Source organism: Dipodomys ordii, unplaced genomic scaffold (assembly GCF_000151885.1).
Source record: "Dipodomys ordii isolate 6190 unplaced genomic scaffold, Dord_2.0 Scaffold72, whole genome shotgun sequence".
NCBI classification, from domain to species: Eukaryota; Metazoa; Chordata; class Mammalia; order Rodentia; family Heteromyidae; genus Dipodomys; species Dipodomys ordii.
In genome coordinates, this window is record NW_012267288.1 from 8,395,339 (window position 1) to 8,419,793 (window position 24,455).

Consider the following 24,455-nt stretch of genomic DNA (forward strand, 5'->3'; position numbering starts at 1 on the left):
CGCGACACGGGCCTGACGGGCCCTGTCACCGCGTGCGTCCTCACTTGGACTGGATGGTGACCCCGAGGAAAGGCGATCGTGCCTGCGATCCGGCCCTTTGCCGGGGACCCGGGCCGACCCACCGGTTCACCGGCGTTTCTCCCGCGAGGCAGGACGGCGGCGTTCCGTGTGCGGTGGATGGGTGGATGCAATGGCTGTCGGAACGCACGCCTGTCTCTGCTCCCGTGCAATGAGTCTTGATGGGAGATTGAAAAAAAAAGAGATTTCAGTACAAAAATCACATGACCGAGTATAATGCCGGGGCGCTCAGAATCGAGTTGGAGAGAGGGGATTGCAAAGTTTGGAGGAAGAGGCCAGGGGTGAACATGGCAAAAATAAAATGAAACCCAGGACATTTCTTGGGGAAATTGCAATGCATATGTTTAAAAAAAACATACAGATCTTTCCAAATTTCAGTCTCTAACAGGAGACTTTACATATGCATTGAAAATGGGCACATTGCAATTTCTCCGAGAAATTTCCTGGGTTTTATCCAGACCATTAATTCCAGTGGTACTATTTTCTGAGTAGTCTAGATTCAAACTTATACTATACTGCTTCTTCCTTCTTTCTTTTCTATCATTCTTTTGGTTAATACCTGCCATAAAAGCGTTCAGAGCAAAACAATGCATAGTTTCAAGATAGCTGTTTGTGAACAAAAGAGCTAGAAATCTCAAATGGAACATTGTCATGTATTGAATTTAGTATACACTAAGGATTGCTGTACAACATGGATCTTAATAGCCATTTACAGTAATTAGCAAAAAGGTGATACAGCCATTAGTGTAACTTCTAGTCCCTTGGGAATTTAACAGAACTTTTTCTTTACTCGAAATTTCTCCTTAGATCAAGAATTTGAGCAAGGAACATTCCAGAATGAACCTTTGTTTACAAAAGCTTTGAAATCAAGTGGGCCGTTCCAGTAGTTCTTGCTAAGATGTATATCTGCAGTCTTTCCTGAAGTAAAATGGTTGGGAAATGAAAACACTAGGAGCTCCCAACCTTGCAATCCGCCCTCATTGAGTGCACTACAATGTGCACTACAAATGTGGCTGGCAGATATTTAGAGCTTGTGGGTCAAATTCAAGGTAAGTGTGGTTTTTAAAGGCTTAAAGGACTAGAGGAGAAGGAAAAAAAAATACCAAACTGGTCTCTGCCTGTATAAATAAATAGTGTGCTTGTTCTATAAGCAATATTAGCCATATAAAATAGCAAGAAATGATATACAGTGATGAAATTATTGGAACATACTCTCCACTGTGCTGCACAATCTTCCCATAGAAGGCTCATTTAGATACTCAGATGCTACACTGTGCTTCTTTGCCCTGATGTATCACAGGGAATTTCTAGGAGATGGAGGTGTGTGTGTGTGTGTGTGTGTGTGTGTGTGTGTGTGTGTGTGTGTGTGTGTGTGTGTGTGTGTGTGTGTGTGTGTGTGTGTGATTTTTTGAGGGAAACACAGCGACATCTGTTGGATTATAATGACAACTACAACTTATGCGTTTACTTAATAAAATAAATGGGATGCTTGGACATTTAGCCTCAAACAGCATTTTAAAAAAATGCAGACACTAGGGTCTTTGTAAAACTCTGCCTTTATGACTTTTCAAACTTGGCAAATAGTGAGAATCACCTGATAATACTTGTAAATAATGTAGTTCCTGCACTCCATTTCAAAACCCTCCCCAATCAAAATAATCAGAACACTTGTTTTAACTTTCAAATAAGTATTTCAGGTAATGAACGATTATAGACTTTTTTTTACAGCACTGAACCCCAGATTTATATTTATTTATAGGCTTGTTTTGTTTTGTTTTTACTTTGTCAGTCATGGGGCTTGAACTCAGGTCCTGGGTGCTGTCCCTGAGCTCTTTTGCTCTAGGCTGGTGCTTTTCCATTTTGAGCCACTTCCAATTTTCTGGTAGTTAATTGGAGATGAGTGTCACAGACTTTCCTTCCCCAGCTGACTTTGAACTTCAATCTTTAGATCTCAGACTCCTGAGTAGCTAGGGTTACAGGCACCAGCCACTAGCACCTGGAACAACCTGTTAAGTTTAAACATGCTCATTAGACATGTTCCAGCCCTTACCAGACATTTGGAACAAATGAGTGGTTTTACTCCTTTAAAATAACTCAACTGAGGAATTCCACCTTGTTTTAAAGTTTTTTAGTTAAATGACAGAACACAAATCAAAGCTAGTGATTGTGGAACTCTTCTATATTCTAATTTTCTATGCCATAAAAGTAAAGAAACTAACATACTAAAACTGCTATCCTTCCTAAGTTTTGTAACACCACAATGAATTTCTATTCCTTTTTCACTTGTTTCAGTGTATATTGAATTTTCTGATGTGGAAATTCTGGGTAAATAGATGACATGGAACTAATCTAATGGATCTATTAGACACAGACTTACAAGTGCATGATTATTGTGATATTCAATAGGACTTCTGAGTTGTAAAATTGTTATAATCAAGTCATATGCTTGTAAGAATGTTACCTAACAGAGTTAGGGTAGATCAACAGAGAAATAGCATTGTTAAGCTGAATACTAAGAGACTTCATCACCAAACAAGAGGTGGGGAGTCAAAATTGCAAGAGATAGCAACGCTAAGTTATACCACAGAGGTATAAAATGTTCAAGCACGTCCAAAAGATATGATGCTCATTTACCATAGGGGGAAAAAGATATGCCCAAAAGTAGTATTTCTTTGAGTCTCAAATTAGAGGAGAAAATTAGAGGACGCATTTTTGGAGGAAGTGTATCAATATTTTTCAGAAAGATACACACTTTTGGAGGAAGTGTATCAATATTTTTCAGAAAGATATGTCTCTTTCAGAAGATTTTCCAACTGCCTCTTGAACCCTTCTGCCAAATACCTACAATGTTTGGAACTTAGCGATCATCTGTACTAGTCTATTCAATTACTATAATAAAATATGATAAAATGGGAAACCACAGATACTTATTTGTCATAGATGGAAGCCTGAGAAGCCCCAGATGAAGCACACACAGATTCAGTGTCTCATGAGGACATGTTTCCTCATAGACAGCATTTATTTGCTATGTCTTGACATGGTGGAAGGAGGGAAAGGTCTCTCTAGGGCTTCTTTTATTCATAAAAGCACTAATCTCATTCATGAGGCCTCTACCCCCATGACTAATCACCCCCTCAAAGCTCCACCTCCTCGTAGGGAATTCAGATTTCAACATAGGAACTTTGTAACGTTCAATCCATTGCATTATTTCATTATCCTTGCTCAAATGCCCTTCCTCTTTCCTTTTAGTCCCTGTTTATGGAAATGTACTTACCAGACTCAAGTAGAAAGTTTGCACTGATTTAGAAATTTCTCTTATGTCCCACTTAAGATTAGTCACCAGTCTCTAGCGTATATTTCATACCTTCCACTCCCATTTTCACTACACATATATCTGGTTGTCATGACTTCTCATGTAAACTAGTTGATTTATCTCTCAGATTATTTCTCAACTAGTAAACAGTGGAGCAGGAACTTGTTCACCTGTGTGGCCCCGGAGTCTTGTCTTTTATCTACTACAGGAAGTTAATTTACTTTGGTCTAACATAACATAAAGCCAGGGCACAGTGTTTGATAAAACTTCAGGAGGAAGATGTTAGAAGAGAGGCACAAGGCCAAAATTATTTAGGATGGCAGTTGCAACTCAGTGGTAGAACACTTGCCAAGTATGTGCAAGGTCTTGGGTTTGCTCCTCAGCAACACATTTGGAATGGATCCTAGATACTAGGATCACAAGTACAGATCCTCTCTGTGAACTTCTATGGGCAATTTTAAGTTCTATATCCATTTAGTTCCAAGGCATAGGACAAGTTATCCCTTCTTTCAGGAGGGCTTTCATGGGACTCTTTATATCTGAGTCCAGGTTCAGTTGTCAAAAGGCCCAGTGATAGGAAAGCATCATACCACACCACATACAAGGCCGCTTTCTGTATTCTTACTGCCCAGTCTTCAACTAGTCACTTACTAGGGTGATTGATAAAGTGAACATCGGATCCAACAGGATTTGAGTGAATCTATACATCAGAATGGTCAAGTCTAGCTTCTTTTCAGTTTTGTGTTCTATTTTATTTCAAGAAACCTAGTTCTGTCCTAACCTTTTTAAATTTGCATTTTCTATTGTGAAAATTTTAGTCCTCTGCCACAAGTTTTCATGTTGGAGTATTCTAAGACTTACGCCACAGGTCTTTATCTATACTTTGCCCCTCTGGTAAGCTCATACCAGGGATTTAATTACTCTGTATTCTCTTAAATTTATCTTGTTTTCTAGACATCTCTAAATTTTTCAATTGTTTTTTATTGTGAAAATACTGTGCAAGGTACAGTACATGAGCAAGGTAATGAGTACATTTCTTATCCAGCATTGTTGCCTCCTCCTTTGTTTTTCCCTACCATCCCTTCCCTCCCACCTCCTCAGCAACACCCCCCACCTCCTACTCTTACCCCCACCCCCACCTAAATTGTAAAGTTCATTTTTCAACATAGCGTCTTGTACATATCATTGTTGCAATGTGTCAGTCTGTATACCTACTTAAACAATTTGTTTTTTCCTTACCTGAATGGTAGAGAAGCACCTCAAACTTGTTGCTCAGATTCAGTAGCTCTCATCACATTGACTGGCAATCCAATTTACCCACTTGCTCAGAGAAATCACCTAGGAGTTGTTCTTATCCATCACACAGAATCTGCCAACTGGATGTGTTGGCAAATATGTCTTCTCAGTTCCACCCCCCCTCCCATCTGACCTCCCTTTAGTTTGTGCCCTTTCCCTCTAGTGTACTCTTTTAGTTTCTGACAATTAGCCAAAGTGTCTGTCTTTCCCACTTCTCTCCATCATCAGTTTCTATTCCTTACTCTGCTTTTTCCCCTTCCTGGCATTTGTCACTATCTAGCATAATTTACACTTGTATAATACATTCCCTTATGAACTCTTCCTTCCCACTGGAAGTCCCAATAAGGAAGATGATGTCACTTTTTTTGGGAGGGAGGGTGGTGGTAGAGCTTGAACTCTGGGCCTGGGCACTGTCCCTGAGCTCTTCAACTCAAAGCAAGTGCTCTACCATTTGAGTCACAGCACCACTTCCAGTTTCCTGATGGTTAATTGGAGATAAGAGTCTCATGGACTTTCCTAACTGGGCTGGCTTTGAACCATGATCCTCAGATCTCAGCCTCCTGCGTAGCTAGGATTATAAGCATGAGCCACTGGCACGCGGCGGTAATGTCACTTTTGTGTGTCCACAGTGTCCACAGCAATGCCTGGCATACAGTGAAGCTGGATGAGTTCAGTCATTGCATTTTAATAATGCTAGGGATAACTGATTTGACAGGAACCCACAGATTTTGTTTCATTTCTCTTCAACTAGTTTTACTTAAAAAATCTACAAATTTTTAAAAAGCTATAAAAATCCTAAAAAATACAACTTGATCTTTGCTCTGATTGTGGAATGTGTGTGTGTGTGTGCGCATGTGTGTAAGGCCAATAAAAAATTAGACCAAATGAAACAGAAAGGTAAAGAATGAATGTAAAACACGTTGGATCTTTGCTTCCACACTTGAGTTCTCAGGTGCTGGTGAAAAGTATAACATTTTACTTGATACTTTGTTCTTGATCACTGACAAGAAAATATTATTTAAGGAAAAAATAGCAACAATTAGAGACTAGCAGCAGCATTAAAAGACATGTTTTCTTGGCCACATAGCTTTATTATTCTATAGCTAGTTAATAAACATGACAATTGAATAAAGAATTCCAGAATTACTGAGAGTTAGGGTGGAAGAGGGAAAAACCTATCTGAAATCAAAGCTGGATATGCTTGATTTTAGATCTGTTTTATATTCACAATCTTATTTTTTTAAGTACAGAAACAGTTAATTTTCTATATGCCCAACACCTTACAGATTTCATCTTCCATTTTTATTATCAAAAGGTTTATTTAAATGTAAGCTCTTAAAATTTAAACTTTCTTAGGATTATAACTGATTTGGTGGCCAAACATTTTCACAGTTTTTCCATTTAGACCTACTGAATCAGACCCTGTAAGATTTTCAGAAACAAATAGAACATAAGAAGTAGCTGGGACTGAAGATGAAGACAGAAATCAATGAGAGACAAATGATCAGAGTCACTGGCCATACCCACATGGAGAGTGGGTATATCACTGGAGAAAAAGGAAAACAGAGAAAAGCTTGTGTTTTCACATTCATAGAACTTTTGTGTGTGTGCCAGTCCTGAGGTTTGAACTTAGGGCTCAGGCACTGTCACTGAGCTGTTTTTACTCAAAGCTAGAGCGTTAGCACTTGAGCCACAGCTCTACCTCCAGCCTTATTGGGTATTTAATTGGAGATAAGAGTCTCATGGACCTTTCTGACCAGGCTGGCTCTGAACTTTGATCTTTAGATCTCAGCCTCCTGAGTAACTAGGATGGTAGGTGTGAGCTACCAACACCTGGTACTTTGAATTTTTTAAAAACTACATTGCTGGGCTTGGAATGTGGCTTAGTGGTAGAACGCTTGCCTAGCATGCATCATTGCCCTGGGTTTGATTCCTCAGCACCTCATAAGCAGAAAAAGCCAGAAGTGGTGCTATTGCTCAAGTCGTAGAGTGCTAGTCTTGTGCAAAAGGAACACAGGGACAGTGCTCAGGCCCTGAGTTCAGGTCCCATGACTGGAAAAACAAAAAAACACATAGCTTCCTATAGTTAGGAAAGGACCAAATGAGATCATGTGAAAGACAAATGTATTTTCTCTACAATGTAGGCTAGAATTTGACAATGTTGTGATTTTTGCCTACGGAATAATATGAGGACTTGGGTAAAGGCGGTAGAAGGAAGAACAACTACTCTTCCACAATATTGATAGAGGTAGATACATAAAGCCTTATATTATTTGTAGTAAAATAGCTCACTCCTACAGAGAACATTGTGCTTTGAAAGTAGAACAGGCTTTCAGGGATGATCTGAGGTAAAAGTAGTAATTGCGTCCTCTTTAGATTGTACAGGATCTAACGAAGAATCAAATAGAACTTAGCTTTCATAGGTTCTAGCTCTAGTTCCAAAGGTGGCAATGAGAGGTGTTTAGAAAATATTTTTAGAATGAATACATGAGCAAATTAAGTGTGCTTTCGTGTCTCTGTGCCTCAGCTGCTTCATCAAATGGTTTGGGGGGCATTGAGTGAAGTTACTCTGTAACACTAGTAATTGTTTGATAAAATAGTACTTTTTTGGTATATGATTACATTTCTAGCTGCCTGAAGATGACAGGGTTAACTAAATAGCATTTTACTCAATAGCAGTAAGTGATACAAGCTCTTCAGTTGAGTCTTAATTTGAATTCACAGGAAAAACTGAACATTTAAAGCCTAAACTGAGTTTGAATTTAAAAGTCTATGTGCCTCATGAATGTAGGATTATTCATTCCAGACTGCTCATGTCCCTGGATAAACAACTCAAGACAAAAATAATAATGAACCTCATGAAGAATCATATAAAATAGTCAGTAAGCCTTTAAAAAGTGGCTTAACTTGAGCACCAATTGATCAGGCTAACCTGGAAAGACTGTGTAGTTGAAGATCTCACCCCTGCTGGTCAGGTATAAATTGATACAATGGCTTTGAAAACTGTCACTTTGTACTACAGAGAATATATACATACCCCTTAATCAGAATCCCCTTGCATTGAATATATCCAGCAAAACTGCATTCATCTGGGCACAAAAGGAAAGTAAAAGGCTATAACTTTTTTTTTCCAGTATCAAGAGTTTGAACTCAGAGCTTCAATCTTGGCTTGGTTTGTTTGCTCAGCTGTTATAGTTCCACTTGAACCACACCCCCAGTTCACATATTTTTTTTATATTGGAAAAGAAAGGAAGCTACAGATGAGTAATTTCCGTGTGTGATTCATGTAGACAAACCAGAAGCTTGTACTATTTTTACAACACTAGACAATAGTCTACCCTTATCCACAGCTTTCCTTTACAACTTTCATTTACCCATGCTTGATCAAACTCCAGAAATATTACTTGGAAAGTTCCACAGATAAACAGTTCATAAATTTAAACTTGCACTCTGTTCTGAGTGGCAGGATGAAATCTTGTGCTGCCAGGGACATGAATGATCCTTTGGTTTAGTTTATCCATACTTGTACACTTCCTGCTCCATTACTTAGCAGCTATGTCATTTATCAGACTAACTGCTGAGGATTTACTTTGTTTGTGTTCAAGTAATTCTTATTTTTCTTAATAAATCCCCTAAAGCACGATAGTGGAAATGCAGGAGAGGTAGAGAAATATAACATGAAGGGAGACAGCCAGGCACAGGGGCTCACGCCTGTAAATCCTAGCTACTCAGGTGGCTGAGACCTGAGGATTGTGATTCAAAGTCAGCTCAGGCCCATAAGACTCCTGCCTCCAATTAACCACCAAAAAGCCAGAAGTGGAACAGTTGATCAAATGTTACAGCACTACCCTTGAGTAAAAAGCTCAGGGACACCACAAAGGCACAGAGTTCAAGACTCAAGACCTCTCCTCCCCTCTTCCCACTCCACAAAATGACCAGGGACTTGTTAACTCTGGTACAATATGGAAATGCTTCAAGGCATATAGGAAAATGCATAAGGCTCAGTTCTTTCCTCAGTTTCATGAATATCCCAATTTTCATGAATATCCCAGTTTCATGAATATCCCCTACGGATGGAATTGGGGAAGGGTGGATTATAACATGTTCACAGTGTAGCACTTTGATGAAGGACTGGTGTGAGAACTACTATTTTGACTGCATGATGATCCAGAGTCTCTTTACTAAAACTGCTAGAAAAAGACAATGGAAATATTCAACCAATTACATGAAAACATGAGATGAGAACATAAGGGATTGTGCTTGAGTAAATATGTTGATCTCTAAATGATATTCCAAGTCAGAGGTAGCTATAGGGCTTCTGAGTTAATAGTGCTCTTTCACAATCAGAAGAGATGAGACTGACCTCTGCTGACAGTAAGCTACCTTGGCCTTTCTGCCTTTCCTTTCTTCAGATTACATATTACACAAATATGCCAATATATAGTTTTGAAGGAACATGAACGTATTACCTTGCTTGGGAACACATGCATAGTTCTATTTTATCCATTCCCTGGGGGCACATCTATAATAGTGTTGAATGACATATATCAAGCCTAGCACCTGTGGATCTCACCTTATAATCTTAGCTAGTCAGGAGGCTGAGATCTCAGAACTGAAGTTCAAAGTCAGTTGTGTGGGGAAAGTTGAAGAGATTATCTCCAATAAACAGAAAAGGCCAGAAGTGGCACTGTGGCTCACTCAAATGGTAGCGCCTTGAACAAAAGCTCAGGGACAGTGCCCAAGCTCTGAGTTCATGCCCCAGAATGGGCAAAAAAAAGAAAATTTTAAGACATACATCTTTCCTACTTTAGATGTGATAATGGACATGGAATCCTATATTTTAAGTCAAAGATAGCACAAACTTCTCAGCTTTCCTCTGAATGAGAGTTAGGGTTTCAAGAGGTGCTCTATGGTGAAACAATCACAAGCCTTTTTTACAGTTAGGCCTGAAAGTTCTTTGGCAATATAATTTGCTCAATTGTAGTCAAAACCATAGCCAAATTGGATTATCTGGATATAACTGTGATAGTGTTATTCTCTCTCTTGAATTAAAAGCAGCCATATTCATTGGGAAAACAGCAAACTTAAATTGACTTTGTAACTGGATTATCTAATATTTCTGGTTGAGAACACTTAAGGGAAGACCTTTCAGCAAAATCCTGAGTGACAACTTTATCTACTGTTAGTTTGTGTACAATAACAGGTGACTTAGCCAAGTTACTAATCCCAGAGTCAATTTAGATTGCTTGACACTTGCTGAGAACAGAGCAGTTATATCTCTTTCATCTCTCCATTTAACTCATTAAATCTCACCAGACTTCATCAGGGCCTTACAGCACACTGCTAAAAGCAATAAGATACAGTTCATACTTAGAGTTTTCTGTGTTTTCACGACCTATTTCAAGGGAAGGCATATAATTTGTCTTCTTAGTGACTGCAGGTAAGTTCTACTTACTGCTAGTAAAGTTTTCAGCACAGAAAGAATTACTGACCTCCCAGTCTTCAAAATAGTGCCTCAAATACCACAATTTAGAATGTTCTTTCATTTTCCACCAGAAAATAAAACAGATTACATTATAAAAGGGAAGAGCTGCCATCTTGTACTTGTGGCTTCTGTCTCTAGACTCAGAGTGACTATCCAAGCCATCATTTCCCAGCCAAAGAAGAGAACAGAGGAATAGGGGCAAGCAATCCCTCTTAAAGACGTGATAAAGAACCTGCTCTCACAACTCAAGAAACTGTTTGCATGCCATTGGCCAGAATTCAGTCAGATGACCACAATGTACTTGTCAGGGACACAGATGGGCAAGATAATGAGTACATTTCTTATCAAGCATTGTAGCCTCCTCCTTTGTTTCCCCTTCCCATCCCTTCCCAGCCTCCCCCTGCCCCCCCACCCAATCCTCCCCCCCCCCCACCAAAGTTGTAAAGTTCGTTTTCCACATGACAACTTGTACTTCTCATTGTTGCAACGGGTCCACCTGCATCCTCATTTAAACGACTTGTTTTTCCATAGTATATATAAAAAATGAGCATAGTCAATACACACAATGGTTAGAATATCCTTTTATGAGGTTTTTTTAGTTTTTCTTAACTTTTGCACATGTCTTTCATCTCAATATTTTATTTATTTTTATTTTTTTAATCAGTCGTGGGGCCTAAACTCTGGGCCTGGGTGCTGTCTCTCAGCTTTTCAGCTCAAGGCTAGCGCTCTACTACTTGAGCCACAGTGCCACTTCAGTTTTTTTCTGCTTATGTGGTGCTGAGGAAATGAACCCAGGGCCTCATGCATGCAAGGCAAGCACTCTACCACTGAGCCACCTTCCCAGGCCCCATCTCAATTTTTACTTCACATTTCTCAATATATGTAACAGAAATGTCAAGCCCAAAGCCCTTCAAATCAGCAATAGTTTCTGGCATTCAGTTTTCTTCACTGTCACCTCACCAAAATTGTTTTATTCATTCTACTCAGTCATTGAGCTTTACCTAATATCTCTTTCCTTTTTTCTGAAAATAGTTTCCTTTTTTCTGTAAATAGTTCAACTCATGTCCTCAGTACACACCTAATTTCCATGTACTGTACCTGTGTGCGCATGTGTGTGTGTGTTTTGGGTGTGTGTGTGTTTGTGTCCTACTAGGGATGGAAACTAGGTCATCACTTATGCTAGGAAAATGTTCTGCCACTGGACACTAACCCCAGCCCAGAATATCCCCTTTTTTTTTTTTTTTTTGTCAGTCATGGGGCCCGAACTCTGGGCCTGGGTGCTGTCTCTCAGCTCTTCAGCTCAAAGCTAGCACTCTACCACTTGAGCCACAGCACCACTTCCAGCTTTTTCTCCTTGTGTGGTGCTGAGGAATCGAACCCAGGGCCTCGAGCATGCAAGGCAAGGGCTGTACCACTGAGCCACCTTCTCAGCCCCTAGTATACCCACTTTGTTTTCAATGATTATTTTTATTTTACTCTGTTTTTCTGTCCTTAGCATTTTGCTTTTCCTCAGATTATGACATGCTCCTGTTAGTCTCTTCCTTCTTTTCCCATTGGCTTAGACCAAGGTCAACTTTTTTTCCGTGACTTTCACTTTACTTAATCTTTTCCCCAACCTTATATTCACCAGTGAAAGATTTGTAAGGCAAATAAACAGGCACAAAACATGCTTCACCAGATAAAGTATAGTTTAAAAATCAGTTAATTTAACTAATACATCTAGCTTAATCAATAATAAAAAATAACCAAGGTTTTTACCAAGGTCTTCTAACTAAAGGGCCTATCAAGATATTATGAAGTCTTCTCTAGTATTGTAAAGCCACAATGCTTTCAGACTGAGCAAAAAAAGTCCAGTAGCATCAGCAATCTGTAAGTTATATTTGCCTACTAGGTATCGTTGAGGGATAATCAGGATGAGATCTGGTTCCACCAAGACTTAACTTGAATAGTTTACTAAGAGAAGGCTAGGGGGAAGCCATGCCTATAATTAAATGAAGCGGCATTCTTTTTTTTTTTTTTTTGGTCTGACTTAATAGTCATCTTAAAAGCTAACAAGTACAAAATGCATGTAACTAGAAATCTAAGCAACCCAGAAAAGTTTAACAAATTGGAACGCCTACAATCTTATTAGGAAGAAAGACATGATCTCAATAATTTTGTTACTTACTCTTTGTATTAAAATTAAGATATCATTTATTACTTTGTGTTCTTTTTTTCTATGTATTTTCTAAGCCTGTGGTAGTAATTTGCTGTTATGTCATTTATTTGCAAAGTGTTTTATAGTTGTGTTGGACAGCAACCTTTTCTCCTTAGGAATGTTATCATGAGTTATAAAAAAAATGGGTTGTGTGGATTCTACAGGGTATTATATAACTTTTCTGCTGTGAGTAATTGATGACCTCTTGGCATCTAAAAAATAAAAGGAAAGAATAAAATGTAGACTCAAATAAGCAATGGATTCAAGGGTTATTTTTTTTTAAGATGCTACCTTTGGTGCCCTCAGAAAAAGTTTGTGTAAAATACTGCTTAGCCTTATAAAAACATGACCTTTTTGAAGCACTTTTATATTCAGAAGTCAAAATCTCAACATAATGATCTTTTCTTGTTCAAATTTTGGTAGAATGTTATGAACCATTAGAGGCCAGTTCCCTGACCTTCAGTGAGAACCTTCTGAGAATATTATCATTCTAGCAATGTTTCTCCTGGCTCTTCAAATACAAAAAATCCACTTTATGATCAGGAATTTACAAAAACTAAAAACAAATCCCTTCAATGTTATCTTACTAAATTAAGTCAGTAGTTGAAAATATTTTGGGTTTGGCTAAACACAGCTGACATATCCTACTTACTCCTTTGTCTTCACAGTTGGGCCCAACATGATAGGTTTCTCTTTTTTTCTTTTGATTAAGTTTATAAAATTGTCAGGTTGGAACCAAAACAGCAATTTTACAAGGATTAGGAAAGAGATGAAATGTTGTCTATATTCTTCCCCAGACACATTTATTTTCTATTTTAGAAATAAAGTTTTAGGTTGAAATAAAGTTGTTAGAGGAGAAGAAGGGAAAAAAAATCTAGCAGTGTCTCAGTGTATCCGCTTTTATCCACTATGCTAGTTGCCAAAAAGTACTAGCTTTACTATATACCTTTCTACCAAGGCAGAATACTAGCTCCCCAAAGACAGACTCCTGTGAGTGCAAAAGGAACTTTGCAGTTATGATTAAATTAAGGATCATGAGATAAGATTATCCCATGTACCAATAAACTACTAGATCTAATGTAAGCAAAAGGATCCTTATAAGTGAATGAAGGAAGCAGAAGAATGAGAGTCCAATGGAAGAACAAAACCGATTGGGAGACAGATTTCCAAGGACGCTTTTTGTTAGTTGTAAAGGTAAAAGTGTCCATAAGCCAAGGACTCTAGGTATCCCCCAAAAGTTAGAGAGGTACAGGTCTTCTTCCCCATAGCTTTCAAAAGATTGCAACCTTGACAACCCTTTTTTTAAATTCTGAAGCTCAAAATTCAATATATGTGTATTGTTTTAGGTCACTAAGATTGTGGTGACTTTTGCGATATTGATAGGAAATACACCAAAGAGTCAATAAACCTTACGTGTAAGTATACCATATCAAAATGGTAATGTATAAAAACATCAAAAACTTGATATGTTAAATATATTAGCTTTTAGGAAAAGTCTATACTTCATGATCATACAAAATGGTAGATTTAGCTTCACATCTAGTCTAACAGTGTTTAATCATAAATAGTGTGATTAGCTCATATCAAACTTGAATAAAATGTCTCAATGCAAAGCCTTTACCAAAAGATACATTTTAATGATGACAGATAACATCAGTGACTTTTTTCTGTTTACATTTTTGGTGACATTAAACATTTACTGTCAAACACAAATAGCTAACCTATTAAGAATACCATTTACTATGGAAGAGCTGCTTTCGAAATCCCCTAAAAAGACAAAAGAAGAAAAAAGAGAAGAGGAAAGATGTCAATGGCATCAAAGTCAAAAGGACAAAAAAGGGAAAATAACATGTTTATAAAGCCACCTTAATATAAACCATACTACAAATACACAATTCTTCTTAAGACAATACATAGAAAAGAGAAAAATACATAGAATAGAGGAAAGTTGTTAAGGCTTTCTTCTCTTCTCTGGCATAGAACAAATAAAGAACAAATAAAGAACAAATCTGAATCTGGCACAGTAAAGAACAAATCTGAATTATAAAATATCCTACCTGACAAATTCTCTTAGATAATACAGAGTCTTTGGCTTTTGAAAGGTCATATATAAAGTTATAAGGCAGTCTCCAGGAGAGCTAACATTGGTGCATAATAAGAGTCTATTTTAGGTTATTTCAATATGTTGATACAAGAAAAGTCCTTTTAGAATTTTGAAGCAATAGTAGGCCTTGAAAAGAAGCAGCAAAGAGTCATTTGGCTGAGGCTAATTTCTAAAGCCAAACAAACAGACAAAAAGTTTTCCCCACTCAACAACAATGAGACACTTGCTCCTCATGTGCCTCTGATGTTTGCTTGTTTCCAAAAAATCAGATTACCACCTGCTGGAATCCCAGCCCAGAAACCAGCCTGTGAAAGTGAGTGGCTCATGGCCTTGCTTTATGATGACAATGGGTGTCCTCTTATCTCTTCCTGAAGGGTCTGTCTCAAGGTATGCTTTGGCTAAAAAAGAATTGCAAAGATATAAAAATCAGCTCATTTGAATTAAACTAGAATCACTACAGAGGAAAATTCTTCCTATAAAAGTCATGAATTAAATTCTCATTGCCTGAAGTAGCCATTGATGAATAATTTCTCATTGGTTTCTCTCATCTGCCATGGAAAGCACCATTATAATGATTCATTTTTGCCTTAAACAAATCCAAGCTTTTGGGATTATGCTGTGGCATGATTATTGTTATCTCCTTTAATAAAAAGAATATCTTTGTTGCTGTTGTTTTCAATGTACTTATAATGTACTGTGTGATTTTTTTTGTTCCTTTTGTATGTTCTTCCCCTATGGTATAACCTCTGTGTTCACTGTATTTGATTCCAGTGCCCTGCATCTTGTATATGCATTCTTCTAATTTGGGGAGGGGAAGAGAAAATGCTGAAAAAAGGATACAGGTTGACTCATTGTAATAATGAGAATACAAGACACTATGTTGAAAATGAACTTCATAGCTTCTGGGATAGGGGAGGGGATGTGGGGGGAGGGAAAAGTTGGGGAGGTGGGGAGGGAAGGGATGGTAGAGGAAAAACAAAGGAGGGGGTAACTGCTCAATAAGAAGTGTACTCATTACCTTACTCATGTAACTGTAACCCTTTTGTACAGTATCTTTACAATGAATATATATATATATATATATATATTTAAAAAAAGAATAGAGTTTGAAAGTAAAAAAAAGAATATTGGGCCGGGCGCTGGTGGCTCACGCCTGTAATCCTAGCTACTCAGGAGGCTGAGATCTGAGGATCGCAGTTCAAAGCCAGCCCGGGCAGGAGAGACTGTGAGACTCCTATCTCCAATAAAACCACCAGAAAACCGGAAGTGGCGCTGTAGCTCAAGTGGTAGAGTGCTCGCCTTGAGCTGAAGAGCTGAGGGACAGCGCCCAGGCCCAGAGTTCAAGCCCCACGACCGACAAAAAAAAAAAAAAAAAAAAAAAAAAAACAAAAAAAAAGAATATTGGGCCAAAAAGGACATCATTACTCAAAAATTACTTTGGAAAATATAAATTTTCCCAGTTACAGAGGTTTTACTATTCTCATAATAAAACAAGGGCTTAGTGAATGTAATTTTTTTTAAAAACAACTATATTCTAAATTAGATAACAAAACTTTCCTGGTACCCACTGGTGTCCCCCTTTTTTTCAATTTTAAAAGATTCCACTTCTCTTCAGTGCCAAGCGTGATACCTAAGATACTTCGTTGTGTTTTATGTATTTCTGGAGGCTATGGTGGGAAAGAGCAGTCAGACACTTAGAACACACAGTTGGTCCCTGGGAGGTGGCTTACCAGATTTCAGTGACTCTTTCTTCTCAATTTCATTGGCATCCTTGCCAATCCAAATAAATATCTGAAAAATAAAATAGTGGTCAAATGTGCTGTTTTTGAGTGTTGACTCAGCATGACTCAGTGAGTATAGCAAGTACTTCACAAACATTGTGAAGACATACAGTATTTCCACAATAAAAAACTTATTAAAAAAAAACAACAAACCATTGTGAAGGCGTTGTCATCTTCACAAGAACCCCAAAAGGAAGGAGGTGAAAGAGGGGGCCTGGCAACCACCCTCTACATTCCAGTGCATGCTCTCACCAGGAGACACCTACGTTATCTCCACCAGTGGGACTGCAGATTCTAACACTAACATCCTATGTGTAGATGACATTGTCTAGTTTATAACATGATTCTTTACAAGAACGTGTTTGTTATTTGAATTTTTTTTTTACATCCATCATTCTCCCTATTCCCCAGATATGGCTGGAGAGAACCACATGTAGACACAGAACTTGTCTGCGCCAGTCTCCAGACTAGGGCATTTATGAATTAAGTCTAGAGATTTTTTTTCTTGCTGTGCCCAATAAAACTTTGGTAGAGTGCTATGATGCTTACTATTTAAATACCAAGGCCTTTTAAAAAAAAGGAATTCATATATAATCTGTTCTAAGTATATATATTCATACTATATATATATGTGTGTGTGTGTGTATACATATATTCATGTATGTATCCTCATTTTTGCTGTGTGTGAGTTGAGTATTTTAATGCTATAAATTTTCATGAAATACATTACTCTCATTAAAATGCTTGTTTGCAGAATAATTTTGGTCAAATTAAGGCTTGCTTTCTTTATTTTTGTTTTGCTTGCTTTGTTTTTGTGCCAATACTAGAGCTTGAATTTAGGGCCTGGGTGCTATCCCTGAGCTTTTGTTGCTCAAGGCTAGTGCTCTAACCACTTAAGCCACAGGTCTACTTTCTGGCTTTTTGGTGAGTAATTGGATATAAGAATCTCATGGGCTTTCCTGCCTGAGATGGCTTTGAACCACAATTCTCAGACCTCAGCCTCTTGAATAGCTAGGATTACAGACATGAGCCACTGGCACTCGGCATCAAATTGTTTTGATTGTATTCTAATTCACAGTGAAAGTGTTCTGGCCACAGAACATACTATGAAAGCATAAGAAGTTAAATACAAAGTATTATCTTTTTTAAAAATGAGGTACATTATGAGGAGAATCTGGGAATGAATTCTCCAATTCAAAGATGGTCATCAAAGACCAAGAGGCTTGGGTGTAACTCAAGAATGGCCGAGTCATTAGATGCAGATCTAAAAGCAAAATCTCTGTGATTGACTCTAGGACTAATCCTAAATTAATTGAGTTTTCATACTTGTTCTATGTAATTCTCTCCTTTCACTGGTTTTAATTTACATAAAGATTCTAAAAAAACTAGTAGATTTGGCATATCAAATTGCCATTAATTTTCTCCTCAATTAAGACATTTAAAACAGTAACATTTTACTGATTTGATTACAATTATTCTTTGCTGGTTCCTTCCCCGGGAGAGAAGTTCTTTACAACTTCTTGTCAGATTTCAAGAGAAATGCTCAATATCATTGTGACCCCCATGGCATTATACAAATTAATGTACTGATTGGCAAGAGGAATGCATGAATAAATTAGGAGCCAAGTGCATTTTACAAATAAATGAAAAACAGAAATTTTTGCATGAAACCACAGAGCCAAAGTTAGTACCTGTAAAATTATTTACAGAGTAAAAATCCAACTTGTCCTATAAATGAATTTTGTTATTTTGTCAAAGTATGTTAAGCTTCCTTTGAATAATAACCCAAATCACAAGACTCATTGTCTCATTTTCCAACTGTAAGTACTTTCACTTGTTTTGAGCAATATACAGTTTCTACCTGTTCCCAAGCATCTAGTAGCATGACATCGTCTTCTGCCAAATCATCCTGGGTGAACTCTCCTGGGACCTCTTCAATCTGAAATGTACAAAATGCTTAATGACCAAACAAGACAGACAACATTTTTCTGACACACAAGATACAAATGCTTTGCATAACCTTCACAAGTTTAACAAAACAAACTTTGATAATTATCTTTTTCTTCCTTTTGGGTAACAGAGATTTAAGTGGTTGTTCATCTACATAATCAGAGATAACAAACTGTTGGTAACCCTTGGCCAGTGAAGTATTTACTATAAACACTGTTTCTGCATGCCTTTGGGAAGGACATAGTCATTCTGACCACTGTTCTCAGACCTTATAGTTCCTTATGACAAGTGGCTTCCAGTGAGGCCTATACAATCAGTATTTTATTGCCTGTCTAGTCTATAATGACATTTGATAGTATGGTCTAGATATCACATTTTTTGGTCTTTCATTTTTATGTCAAGATCATTTTAGCAAAAGTCAATAGACCTGGCTGTCTTACCAGATCAACAGTTTTCAACAAGTTCACATCACACTAAAATTTTATGATTTTCATCTCAGTGTGTTAACACGGGATTCCTGGTAGTGAATAATAAATGGTAACAGGAGGGCTGGTGTGGTCCACTTAACACCAGGGGGCAATATTAGCCATATTTTAACATGTGTAGGAACTGTGAACCATCCTCTGACACTCATGAAGGTGTGACATGACAGGTAGGATTGTGGTCCTCATCCTTCACCCCCTCTGTCTGCCAGGTGACTTTGCAGTGCAGTAAAGCAGCATTGACCATGGCCTAGCCATCGTGACTCAGCAGGGTCTTTCTGGGGTTCCTAAGCTCTGTCTTGAGGAAAAGTAGCATAAATCCAACCTGCAGTCCAGAGCAGAAGCTCCATACTAAGTCCAGATTGGAGAAGAAACTACTCCTAGGCAACCTCTAGCTCCTAAGCATATTTCCATTGTTGAACTTCAATGAGATAGTGAGATCTAGGCTATACCTGTAATCCTAGCTACTCAAGAGGCTGGGGTCTGAGGATCTCAGTTCAAATCCAGCCCAGGCAGGAAAGTTCATGAGATGCTATCTCCAACAACTCAGCAAAAAACCATACTGGGGGTGTGATTCAACATGGTAGAATGCTAGTTATGAGCAGAAAAATCCAAGCAAGAGTACAAGGCCCTGAACCAGCACAAAAGAAAATGAACAAAAAAAACCCTTAAATATGGACTTTTCTAATCTCTTATATGCAATCATTAATTTAATATTTATAACAATTATTAGAAGTAGGTACTATTATTTCTACATTTTACAAATGAGTAAAACTAAATTACAGAGAGGGTAAGGAATCAGACTAAGTGAGCAATGTCACCAGATAAGTGATATCACTTAAGTAAACTGGTTCTAAAAGCAGTGCTGTTCACAGTATACCTTGAGACTGTCAGGATCAGCCTGTCAGACTGTCAGGGACAGTCTTTTTGCAGGAAGAATTCCAAATATCAAACAAGAAAGTGGGTGGGCTACAGAGAAAGGGTGTATTTCTCAGAAAGGCTTAACGTGTACATGACAAAAAAGACTAATAGAATTTTTTATTTGAATCCTGACTGAGAATAAGCCTTGGGTACTTACAAAATATGCTTTTGTAAACTACATTGTCCTGAAAAACAAACATCTAATTTATAGAAGTATTAGCAAATAAAGCTGATGGGAAATTACATAGGCCATGGGAAAAGCATATGACACAGAAGAAGTTGTTTGGATGGAATGCTCAATTAATAGTGAAAACAATTTTTTTCTCATAACAAGTTTATGAAAGACAGCAAATGTGAGAATTTCCTACAAAGTGGATGACAATCAATCTGTGCTCTCAACAACCTAAACTATGGACCATTATCCCATTATTACATTTTTTAATTTTTAGGCCAAATTACTCCAAAATTTCAAGCATGATTTATATATAAACAATTTCTTCTTCAAGGCATTTTCTTTTCTTTTCTAATGTCAGCTGTAGGACTTGAACTCAGGACCTGGGTGCTATATCTGAGCTCTTTTGCTCAAGGCTAGCACTTCTACCCCTTTGAGCCATAGCTTCACTTCCGGTTTTCTGTTGGTTAATTGGAGATAAGAGTCTCACAGACTTTACTTCCCTGGTCTGGCTTTGAACTGTGATCCTCATATCTCAGCCTCCTGAGTCACTAGAATTCCAAGCTTGAGCCACAGGACTCAGCTAAGGCATTTTCTTTTCCTAGGAATAAATGTGTGTGGAAAGGACTCAGGAAACTTCCAAGTGTGTGTTGAAAATCAGGCTTCTATTCACCAGGATGATCTGGAGATGGCATTTTATGTGAAAAAGAAGATTTATCATTTAAGTTGACACAAAGTCTAGCATCTAGGAGATGACAGTGTTTGGCTGTACTTTGGTGAGGCCATTGCCCAGGGTGATTATTTCAAAGCCTGGTAGAAAATCAGCCTTGGACTGTCATGGACTACTACATCCTTGTAGTTCCCCAAAATTCACAGGTAGAAGCCATAGCTTCCAGTGGGACAATACTAGAAGGCAGGACCATCAGAAAGTGATTGAGTTTATTTGAGGTCATAGGGGTAGAGCTCCTAAAAGAAGCAGAGTCATAGAAAAGAATGAAGCCGGACCAGGCCAAGTGAAGATGCAGTGAGCAGACCGGGAAGCAGCCAGCACTCACCAGACAACAACAGTGTCTGCTTATGCGTTCATCTTGGACTTTTCAGCCTTCAGAACTTTGAGAAATAAATACTACTTAAACTATCTTGTCCTCAGTATTTTTTTTAAGCAAACTGAACTAGGACATTTACACAGATCTTTTAATTTTAAAAACTTTTAATTACCTAGAATTCAAAGCATTTAAGTGACTAGAAAACAAAACATCACTGTTCATTTCAGCTCATTTACAGATAGATATATTTATATAGAGAGATATATACATATATACATAGAGAGAGATCTCTATCTATATATATCTGTGATTTTTGTAGGTGATTTGCAGTATTTTTTCATTCAGTGAACTTGAGAATGTTTTTATTCCTCTGGGAAACTGAAACAGAAATGTTAGGCAGACTGGAAATAATTGCTACCCACAGAAAATATCCAATTAGGGCTGGGAAGGTGGCTCGATGGTAGAGTGCTTGCCTTGCATGCATGAGGCCCTGGGTTCGATTCCTCAGCACCACATAAGCAGAAAAAGCCACAAGTGGCACTGTGGCTCAAGTGGTAGAGCGCTAGCCTTGAGCTGAAGAGCTGAGGGACAGCGCCCAGGCCCAGAGTTCAAGCCTCATGACTGACAAAAAAAAAAAAAAGAAAAGAAAAAGGAAAATATCTAATTACTAAGCTAGCAAATTTAGCTGTACACAATTATATAGCATCCTAAATGCTGACACAATATAAAGTAGCTGCTGTAACTGCCTTTTTTTTTCTCTGTGTCTTTTGGTGCTGTTCCTGGAGCTTGAACTCAGAGCCTGGGCACTAAGCTTTTGCACTCAAAGCCAATGCTCTATCACTTTGACCACAACTCCACTTCCAGCTTTTTGATAGTTTATTGGAGATAGTCTCACAGACTTTCTTCCCCTGGCTTGCTTTGAACTTCGATCCTCAGACCTCGGCCTCCTGAGTAGCTAGGGTTACAGGCGTGAACCACCAGCGCCTGGCAAAGTAGCTGCTTTTAAGAGGAACTTTGTAGATTACTGAACAGTGTTCTTCAACACTTTCATATCAATGTTTGCATCATTGACTCTTAAGTTCCCTGGTATGGAGCACAGGTTAGCCATCCATAGCTTACAGGTCAACTGAACCTAGAAATCAGCTATCCCATGGCTGGACACTTCTGAGCACAGGCTGCTCAATGGTAGGCTTACAATGAATCTTCCTGTTTTGTTGGAACAGCCATAGAGCCGAGGTGGATGGTCTTCAGCCTGTGTTTCCAGCAGAGGTGAAGTCTGATAATCCTTTTTCCCACCAAGGGAGCTCCAGAATTCCTCTGTGGAAAACACATTGAGTTACTGAACGCTTATTCAAGGACATAATGCTTGCGAATATTTCACACTAACAGTCATATCTCAACTTAAACATCCTACTAACATGTAACTAATAGAGGGATTCTAAACCCCTAGAGCCATAAAAAAAATCCCATTTATGAAAAAAGCCCAACAGCTAGTGTTCCAAACTGAAATCTGGTTCCTGTCCTAAGCACACACCTGGCTCTTCGCCTTCCTGAATCCTTGCTGTTTTGCATTTGAGCACATTTGCCACATACTCTGCACCTTTGGCCTCCTCCTGGCTAGCGCCTTTTCCTATCCAGATGTAGCCACTGTTGTGGGGCAGTTTTAAGACAAAGACATCATTGGAATTCAATGAATTTGCATCCACATTGACCTAGAGGATGAAGAAAAATAGCACAATGAGTCAGATCTACCCTGCTCCCACAGTGATCATTCCACAGGAGCTATGACTGAGAGGAAGCACCCACAGCCTCCTGGACTCCCTTGGAAGTTCACCCAGAGCACCACTGCAACCGGATGCTTGAAATTCTGGCCTAGGAGCACCTGTTCCTGTGTAATTTTTAACACCCCAATGCCCTCAAACAGTAGGGCTCAAATAATGAGAGGTAAGGGTTTTAAACAGTACACAGATGGTTTGTATCTGTAATCCTAGATACTCAAGAAACTAAGATGGGGGCCATTGTAGTTTAAAGCCAGCCCAAGAAAACAAATCTGCAAGATTTGTTGACCATAAAAAGCTAGAACTGGAGGCATGGCTCTAATGATAAAGCACCAGCCACGAGCAAAATGCCTGAGTTCCAGAATGAAGGCCCTGAGTTCAAGCCCTAACTATTGGCACCTTAAAAAAAAATAAGAGTAAATTGAGGGCTTTGTACCTAGAGTTGGCTGAGGCCTATAAATCCTAGCTACTCTGGAGGCTAAGATCAGTAAAGGTAAAAACTGTGTGAGACTCCATCTCCAAAATAACCATCAAACACCCAGGTTGGAAGCATGGCTCAAGTGACAGAGTACCAGCCATAAGCAAGCCAAGTAAGTGGGAGGCTCAGAGTCCACGCCCCAGTACTGACAAAAAAGAAAAAGAAAAAGAGGTTTTGGCTAGGAATGGCAACACATTCCTCTAATTCTAGCACTTGGGAAACTAAGGCAAAAGGATCAGGAGTTCTAAGTCAGCCTGGACTATATAGCAAGACCCTGTCTCAAAAAGAAAGAGGGAGAAAGGACGAAAATGATGCAGGGAGGCAGGGAGGAAAGATGAGGGGATCTGAACACAAGTAAAACTGACTTTTAAAGATACCATAAGCCCATGGATAGGCTATCACTAAAGACTGGAAAAAGGGCATAATATTCAACTAAAATGCAAACAGAGGGATACTATATATTTTTTCTCCCTCATAAAGAAAGGCTTGTCAAAGCAGAAACAGTCAGATAAGATGATGTTAGGCGAAATGAACCCCAAGATAAGGACTCAAATTGTTTTTCTTTCTTGCTATTGTTTCTAACATATTTATAAGATGATTTCTTTGTTGCTTTGTATGACCCTCCCCCACGGTATAACCTGTTTTCACTGTATTTGATGTTGGTATAATTTGTGGAGGTGAAGGGAAAAAACAAATTGTTTAAATAGGGATACAGATGGACCCATTGCAACAACTTTGGCGGCAGCAGGGGGAGTGGAGGGATAGGAGATGGGAGGGCAGGGATGGTAAGGGGAAACAAAGGAGGAGGCAACAATGTACTCATTACCTTGCTCATGTAATTGTAACCCCTCTGTACAGTATTTTCACTATATATATATATATATATATATATATATATATATGTAAAGGCTTGTCAAATAATCAAAGGGAAACCTAGGAAATATGAAACAAGGACTGTACTCCAATATAGAGGCAACAAGATACTATAGATTCAGTTCAACTTGCTCCAGAGTTGGATAAATTACAGTTCAAATTATAAAAGAATATTCACACGGGATTAAAAACCAGCACCAGCAGGCTGGGAAGGTAGCTCAGTGGTGGAGCGCTTGCCTTGCATGCATGAGGCCCTGGGTTCGGTTCCTCAGCACCACATAAGCAAAAAGAAAAAAGCCAGAAGTGGCGCTGTGGCTCAAGTGGTAGAGTGCTAGCCTTGAGCTGAAGAGCTGAGGGACAGCACCCAGGCCCCACAACTGGATCCCCCCCAAAAAACCCAACACCAGCATTTGGCACACCATTTCTTTCTGAGAAGTTGTCACTACCCCAGATGTGCTGAGTTAACACAGATCTGTTCCCTGTGGATACAAAGGCCTGTCT

At 38.6% G+C, this 24,455-nt stretch overlaps 1 protein-coding gene across 1 annotated transcript in view; it reads right to left on the reverse strand.

Moving 5' to 3' along the window:
• Positions 1-13,985: 13,985 nt before the first annotated feature.
• Positions 13,986-24,455, reverse strand: part of Scin (scinderin) — an 83,459-nt gene continuing 72,989 nt past the window's right edge. Inside the window, exons 12-16 of the mRNA XM_013023992.1 lie at positions 22,360-22,537; positions 22,021-22,142; positions 18,116-18,193; positions 16,204-16,264; positions 13,986-14,871 (exon numbers count right to left, since the gene is read on the reverse strand). Coding sequence (XP_012879446.1) covers positions 14,744-14,871; positions 16,204-16,264; positions 18,116-18,193; positions 22,021-22,142; positions 22,360-22,537 — 567 coding nt within the window. The 3' untranslated portion in view covers positions 13,986-14,743. The remainder of the gene's footprint in view (positions 14,872-16,203; positions 16,265-18,115; positions 18,194-22,020; positions 22,143-22,359; positions 22,538-24,455) is intronic.